Source organism: Centroberyx affinis, unplaced genomic scaffold (genome assembly GCF_046629955.1).
Source record: "Centroberyx affinis isolate AG114_WGS23_722 - 3 ecotype Tasmania unplaced genomic scaffold, CSIRO-AGI_Caff_v1 ptg007856l_1, whole genome shotgun sequence".
Classification (NCBI taxonomy): Eukaryota; Metazoa; Chordata; class Actinopteri; order Beryciformes; family Berycidae; genus Centroberyx; species Centroberyx affinis.
The window spans coordinates 8,893-17,367 of record NW_027283940.1 but is presented as its reverse complement, the minus strand read 5'-3'; the positions used below and the strand labels follow the sequence as shown (position 1 = coordinate 17,367).

Sequence of the window (8,475 nt, the reverse complement as noted above, 5' to 3'; positions counted from 1 at the left end):
AAATTTTAAATGACATCTTTCTGTGGGTCAGATCTTTTGCTGTCTGTCTCTCTCAGCTGCAAGAAATTCAGAGAGATCAGAAAACTGATGAGCTGTACATACTTAAATTCAACCAGACAGAAGAGAAAAAAAACAGAAATTGGAGCTGCTATGAGGAAGTGACAAGTTATTAATCACAGGAAGTATATCTTTCTCTTTAAGAAGCGTTAGTTCAGTCGCTTCGACAGTTGAGAGCGAGAGAACAAGATCGATAGACAGATTTAAAGAGACTGAGAGAAAGAGCAGAATGGCTGAATTCAGACGGACTAAAATCACTTTGTGTTTGATACTCGTGTTTCATGTAACAGGTAAGGCTGCTTTAAAATTTATATTAAATAACAGATACATTACAAAACTGAACTAACTTACTACTTACTTACTAATATTACTAACTGTACTTTATTAATTCATCTTCATTTAACTGAGACGGTCAATGATGCCATTTTTGTTAACATGCTGAATGATTTGTTTAGTGGACTCTTTCTGACTTGTCAGGGCACATTTGCAAAGTTATGTTATACCCAAAATTATCTTCACTATGAACAAATAAACTATGAACATACCAGCCATACTCCTATTCTGATTCAAATCAGTTTTTATAATATTTCTCTATCATTTTCTCCACAGCAGTAACTGGACAACGTTCGCCCTCCTCCTTCTATGTCAGAGATGGAGATGAAGTCACTCTGCCTTGTGAAAATGTGACACCCAATTATGATAAATGTGACTATACTGCCTGGATCTTCAATCATTTTATAAACAAAGACACAGTAGAGCTGGTTTCCGATGGGAAGATTGCATCAAATGAGTTTGCCAAAGCTAAAGCAGCCAGACTGAGTGTTACAGCCGACTGTTCTCTGGTTATAAAGAAAGTCACAGTTGAGGATGTTGGTTTCTACACCTGCAGACAGTTCATGTCAGGACAAATACGTCCAGATGCTCAGGTTTATCTGTCTCTTGTAAACAGTGAGTATTAACATTTTTGCATATTCAGCTCAAACTGCCTTCTTGGAACAATATACTAAAACATTATAATAATTCTGATTACAGTAATGAAGTTAATTTTCCTGTTATTGTCTTCCTCTCACAATATCTCCATCTTCAGCAGTGACTGAACAGATGGACAAGACCAATCTGACGTTGTCCTGCTCTGTGGTGAAATATGGAGATTGTAGAGCGAGTCTGATGTGGCTGTATGAGGGTGTGAAGTGGAATAGAAACATCAGTAACATTTGGATATCACAGTCTACCTGCCACACCACTGTGTCCTTTCCGAGTTCTATTTATATCAAAGAGAGATTCCAGTGTGAAGTGACTGATCGCAGTAGAACAGTGCAGACGTTTGACTTCACCTCTCTGTCCTCAGGTGAGAAAGCTTTGAGAATATGATAAGAAACTGTTCAAAATATCTGCATCTTGATATAAAAAATAACAAAAACTACCTTTCTTTTACTTGAAAGTTTCAAAGTAACCATGCAAAAGATTATTTTATTATTTCTTATTCAATTACTGGATATGATAAATGTGAGCTCTTGACTGACCCTATATTTTGTTTGGGCTTTGTTATTTAATTTGTCCAGGTACGAAAGCAACAACAACAACAAAATCAACAATAGCAACAACAGCAAAAGAAACAGGGCCTACAACCAATTCAAAACAAGAAGGTAGTCACTTTCCATCTTGCATTACATATTTCCACAGTCCAGCCTCCCTCTCTCTCTCTCTCTGTCTCTCTCTCTCTCTCTCTCTCTGTGTCTCTCTCTCTCTCTCTATCTATCTCTATCTGTCTCTCTTGCTCTCTCTCTCTCTCTCTCTCTCAGCTTTGAGACTGATACTTGGCTGTGGGAGGGGTTACTCTGAACTGGCTTCCAACCACAAAATCCACTGCTGCTGTGAAATCAACCGCCAAAATTCACCAGAGGCAAAGTCATGCACACAAATGTAGTTTGATAGAAATTCACAGACGCTCTCTCTTTCTGTCTCTTTTTTCCTTTTGTTGTTGTGGTTTTTGTGTTTCATTTTTGTTTTATGGGAACATGGTTAACTGTGTTGTAACGGCCTTCACAACAGCTATTGGCAAATCTGTATTTTACAACCTCCGTGGCATTTGTATTTGACAGACTTTGCCTTGGACACAATATGGGAAATAAACAAACCTTTTGAAATGGTTTCATAAGTCCAACGGGTCAATCCTGCAATCTTTCAGACAAAATCATGAAAATCACCAAAATTGAAGCTACAAGGTTTCCAAACCACAAAAGCAATATGTTCTTGAAGAGTTTGACTAGTATATATAAAGTCAAACGTTTCAAGGACATACTGTACACATTCCCAAAATTTAGATTTTTAAATACATTGTGGTTTAGACATGCACTTTGAGACACAGCAGCACATGTTGTTTATGCATGGCAGGAATTGTTAATGGACTGCAGTTTTTCTACCTACAATTTTTTTATTTACTTAAAAATTGCAGATGAATAATATAAAAAAAGTTTTGCCTGCTTGCAAATATTATTTGGGCAAAAGATATTTCTAAATACCTTTTGTAGACTTGCACCTTTTTTTATGTGTGCATGACTGCATGTGTACTGTTTTTTTTTAAGTTCTATTCTATTCTATTCTATTCTATTCTAAATGTATTGTGCTATACAGGGACTTTGTTTTGCAGACAAATTATAAAATAGAAAAACTAATAGAAGCACATCATATGACACAATAACAACACATACTGTAACTCATCACCACAACAAATGCCAAATATGATATTTTACACATTGTGAAACACATACGCAACTCTCTCCTCTTTCACTGACAGGAGTTTGAATCGATTTTAGTTCCATAGGTCACTTGAAGCTGCTGACAAAACGTTTTTAACTTTTTCTGTCTCTTCCAAGTTTTGTGGTTCATCATAGGGGGTTTAGCTGCAGTCCTAATAATTGTTGTTGCACTCATCATATGCTGGAAGAGAGCTAGAGGTGAGAGCATTTATTGTGTAAAATGTCATCACATTGATAAACCCAGACTGTCGCTGCAGAAGCTAAACTCTCCTCTCCCTTTTGCTTTTTTTTTTTCAGGGAACAAAACCCCAGCAGAAGACAACACTGTGAGTTTTAAAACTGAAGGATCAAATGTTTATGCAGTCAGGACTTTGCAGAGCTGTAGCAAAGCGGCTGTGTGATAACTGTCTATTACCAAAACTGCAGAAGAGCATAAGATGAGCTGAAACTTTCTTGATCTTTATCAAAATTAAGCTGATTGATGATGAAAAAGCTAAATGAAAAAACATAAAAGCTAAACAAATATGTAACAAAAACAGTAAAAACAAGAAAAATAAAAGAATAAAAGCAGTAAAATCCCAAAATAAACAGTTGTAGGGTTATAGCATAATGCTGCTGACAGTTTCAACACGTTTAGCAGAGTGTATGGGTGGGAAGCATGGGGAAGATTATGGATTACTTCATGTATGGATTTACTTACAGTTGTTACTTATAGATGTTACTAACAATCTTGATTAGATATGGATTAGTGCATATGATGTTCGATATATATAAGCAGAATATAATGTGACAAAACTGAAGAGATATGTGAATTTACATCATGGCACTGACACTTCCCATGTTAGACTTGTATGCACTTCTGGTTTTGTAGTCCATAAGTTTCAACCACATAGCATGTATTCTGTTATAACTGACCTTTACTGGAATGGAAAGCTGTAACTGGACTGTATTTTTCCAGGCTCTGACCGTAGTCAGCGATGCCAATCCTGCAGTGAAGCAGTCTGGACCAGAAACCAACCAGGACCAGGTCAGATCACACTCACACTCACACCCAGTATCCAGTACATGTGCATGAGACACAAAGTTGAGTCTGATTTCCTTCTTTGATAAAAAGGATAAGAGGGAAGTAAGAAGGACTAGACTAGAGTAGAGTAGAGTAGAGTAGAGTAGAATAGAGTGGCTGAGACAGTGAGGAAGTGAGGCATAAGTGTGAAGCAGGGTGTGGCTGAAAAAGTGCATGCATGCTCAGCCAACCAGTCCTTAAAGTCCCACTGAAACGGAAGTTAGAGCGTCTTTAGCTTCTGTACTGTGACGTATTTCCCAGTGAAACGGAATATTTGAGCGGTGTACAGTTACAAGAGGGATTTAAATCAAATCCTTCTGATTGGACCTACCATTTGATTGGACCGCTAAACAGTGGGCGGGGCTTAGAGTTTGGCGCGATACGGAGCTACAGAGAGAAACGGAGCTACAGAGGACTGTTGGCTCCACACACACCTCCCTCACCTGTTGTTATATCAGGAGGAGGACAAGGGAGAGATGAATGAATTAGACCTCAGCCACATTGTTTTGGAAATGAAAACAAAGTTTTTGCCCACTGATATCCAAACACACATCTCTTCCTCTCTCTCTCCATATTGCTCTGTCAGCTACGACCCAGAAACGGTGAAGTGCGGTTTTATATGACTGGTGTGGCTAGCTAGAGGTTGAAGAATGATTGATGGGTGGATGTCATGATATTATTGGTTGAAATTGGTTGGTTCATGCTTACGTAAGCACACGGCATATTTTGTTTTACAGGAAGAAAACATGATTGGATTTTGATCCAATCAGAAATTGATTTTTTGTGTTTTTTTTGCATATATTGTTAAATAGGTGCACAATATGACCGGGGATGTGATCTAAAAGGGTTAAAAATGCATTTTTCATTTCATCTTGACTTTAATAAACTAGAAGGCAACTCTCTGCCAGTGCTGAACAATTCTCCAACCTGCTGTTACACCCGAACACATCGTTCCTGTCACTTATACATTTGAAGTTAAATTGATTTCCTGACCCTGCAAGCGTCCTCTTAGGATTTGGAATCAAGTCTCTGTCTTTGTTAGTTTCATAGTTACGGCTAAAAATGTATAATCATCTGATGGCAGAAATCCCAGATCTGGATCACCACCAAAATTCATTAAGTTGTTCCTTGGTCCAAGGGCGATCTGTCGACTAAATTTCATGGAAATCCATTTGTAAGTTTTTGAGAAATCCTGCTGACAGACAGACAACAAACTAACTAACAGGGACGAAAACATAACTGGCAGAGGTACTAAAAGTTAAGGAATAGAATAGAATAGAAAATCAGTGGAAGTGTTGAAGTGTGGAAGTTCAAACCTGTGTGCCACTGACCAGCCTTTGTGTTGCATTCACTGGTCAGACTGATCAGGACGACGGACTCACCTACGCCTCCATCAGCCACTCCAACAACAACGAGAAGGAGAAGAAGAAGAAGAAGAAGACCGCTGGTAAAACACAGGTGAGCTGTCTGTTCTGTTGTATCACTGTTGGTGGGAAAAAAACAACAACAACAACATTTTCAGGAATAAAGAAAATAATTCCTATTTTCGCATCGACACCCATGTATTTTTGACATTAAGCAATAGGTTTTAATCAGGTTTTAAGGCTCCAACAGTCATGAAAAATGGTTGTGTAAACTTTCAAATTTTTTTTTACAATATTTCAGATGTGTGGTTTTTACCCAACAGCAGTGTTACAGGGAGACATGGAGGATATTATTTAAAGAGCTTGTAACATTAGAAGTTGCTGTCACCAGTCACAGCTACACTGTGTCAGTGTGTTGTACTGTTTAATGGACAAATCAAAACTAAGTCACATAAGACAGAGAAGTGTTGTTGCGCTGCTCTCTATGGGTTGAAACAGTTCAAGCTTGTTGACAGCTGATGCCAAACAGCTGCTGTGACATCACTGAAGGGGCGTGGCCAGAAGTGCAGCGAGCTGGAAAGTTTCAACCCAGTACTGCCATAACAGTTTCCTGCCTTATGTCATTTAGTTTTGATTTGCCCTTTAAGGTTTTCAGCCGGAACGCATGTTGCTGTGTTGTGTCACAGTTGGGTGCTTTTTGTTTTGTTGTCATTTGTTTGTTTTGTATTGTCTTTTGTTGTGTGTTTTTTGTTTTGTTGTGTTTTGTTTTGTTGTATTATATTCTGTTTTGTTTTGTTTTGTTTTGTTGTTGCATTTTTTTGTTTTTTTTTGTTTTGATGTGTTTTGTTTTGTTATTTTGTGCTGTGTCATGACATGTTGGGTCATTGGTGTGTTGTGGCATTTTGTTTTACAGGTTCCCAATAATGATGGTGATGAAGAAGATGCTACAGTGACCTACGCTACTGTGAAAACCTCTTCTGCCTCAGCTGGAGACGCCAATGATCCCAGCAACCTCTACTCCACCGTCAACATGACAAGGAAATAACACACCACAGCAGTTCCATTTCATATCATTACATTTGTTTCCGATGAATAACTCTGAGATTAGTCAGATGAAAAACCACGAGTTCCAGTGTGAAACAGCAAAATGAAACTGAGTGAACATTCCTGGTTGTCCATCGCTGCTACCAGCATCGTTTTGTGAAAGCAGGACCTAAATATGTTCTGACATTAGTTAAAAACAGTTTTAATATGATTTTTTTTTACTGTGCCATAATATATTGTGAAAATTTAGTGGTCATTTGAGTTGAGATTGATTTACATCTCACGGTCTCTTGTTATCTCTCTCTGTCTGTCAGCTCTCCAGTTCCTCTCCATGGTGTACAGTCTTAGAAAGCAGAAACCTTTATCAAATTATCAGTGGCATCATGAGAGGTAACTGTCTGAACTTCAATACCCAGAAATCCTGTAGTGTGAGGTCAGTAAACTGCTCACAGCTCGCTCATGTTTACCAACCCGGCCGGTCTGTGTGATGCTTTATACCAAAGAAAACCAAAGAGACGAGAGAGGAAAAGATCTAACGTTGGTGAGTCCAGCTTTCTCTGCTGCTGCTTAGGAGACAGTTTGGATTTTGCAGTTAAATTTCAATTTGTCACTTTCCTGTGAGCAGAGGCGTGTAGATAACAGACCAAAATTAAATTTGGTAAAATAGGATGGATCTACAGTGTCTCAAATAGTAGAGATGGGACGCTCTTGTCTGTTGCAGCCCGACTTGACGTGATTTAACCTGATATGACTGGTGTATTTTTACATAAAACTACTTAAAAAAAGAAAGATTTCCCTGTCCCTGTGTAAATGCAGCTGAACAGTCGTCTGCCCACACTGGCTTTGGATTGAATCCCACCAGAGCGTTCTTATGCATTCATTACACTTTGTTTAGTAATAACAACTCTGTACTTAATTGATACTGTATTGATCCCTGTGGGGGAATTGTGTTTGCTTGTCCAAATCTTGGAGTGCGTAAAATATTTTAGATTTTATATTCTTTTATCCAGTTACATACAGTGTGTAGAGAAGACTGCATGGTCCATGAAGGGGGGAAAAAAAAAAATATATTATACATAATTGCAACATTTTAAATCAGTATTACATATAATTTCCACAACATCAACAAGCGACTTAATGTTCTCTATTATAATTATCCTTTTTATGATCATTTTAAGGATTTGTTGCTGTAAAAAGCTTTTTGACAGTGTATATTTTGTCCAGAAGGGGGAGTCATAAGCTAACCAGTTGCACAGTGTGAAAAGTGGAAGTGATAACCCACCATTCATATGACTGGGTGCTGTACTTGAATAAAGCTAAATAAGCATAACGCACAATACATTTGGCTTTAAAATATAATCATTGATAGTCAATTTATTGTGGTTAGTGGTGGATGTGCCTGTGTTTAGGTTATAGTTCATGGATTCTGAGGTTTTATTACTGCTTCTTTGTTAGCATTTTATGATTAAGCATTTGATACCATTATACATCTACTGTAATTATTTCATACGGAATTATTTTGAAATTTATATCTACTATCAATTTGCTTTGAGTGTCATGGTTTGAAACTATTTAAAACTCCTGCTGTTACCATCTTCCCTGAGAGAACAATTGGATCTTATTTTTTATTTATTAAAAGTGTTGGTTTCTCTGTTATTCTCTAAGATGTTTGTAAAATGTATTGTTGTAATAATAATAAAGTCATTCTATTCTATTCTGCTTTGTTCTATTCTGTTCTATTCTATTCTAGTTCAAACATTTTCATGTGAAGGCCTCCCAGACCCTCATCTGATAACATTTTGATGGACCCCCATCCAGGAAGATTTAGGTTGTTGTATATGATTTAGCATAAGGAAATTCTATTCTATTCTATTCTATTCTATTCTATTCAATCAACTGACAGTTACCTCGTTAATTACTTCAAATGTTTTGTTCACTCACAAATGTGCAGCAACAATCAACAGGGAAAAAAAAAATCCCATTTGTTGCAGTTATCACTTGTTGACGCCTTCATCCATCAAAATCCACCAATGAGAGAGAAGTGTCACGTCCAAATATGGTATTACGGCCTCTCAAGCCCGCCCCTCTTTGTTGGCTCGGCCAATGAGAGGCCGCCGAAGGTTGGTGGCTGCCGGGGATACGAGCTAGAGAGAGATACAGGACAACAGTAGGTAGCTAGTAGGACCGT

At 37.8% G+C, this 8,475-nt stretch overlaps 1 protein-coding gene across 1 annotated transcript; it reads left to right on the top strand.

Annotated features, from left to right (window-relative positions):
- The first annotated feature begins 226 nt into the window (after positions 1-226).
- Positions 227-8,001, top strand: LOC139639845 (uncharacterized). The gene is made up of 9 exons (XM_071514000.1): positions 227-347; positions 667-1,005; positions 1,145-1,405; positions 1,620-1,703; positions 2,934-3,014; positions 3,114-3,142; positions 3,775-3,843; positions 5,239-5,337; positions 6,157-8,001. The coding sequence occupies exons 1-9, from the start codon at positions 287-289 to the stop codon at positions 6,286-6,288; spliced, it is 1,155 nt and encodes a 384-aa protein (XP_071370101.1). The 5' UTR covers positions 227-286; the 3' UTR covers positions 6,289-8,001.
- The last annotated feature ends 474 nt before the right edge of the window (positions 8,002-8,475 follow it).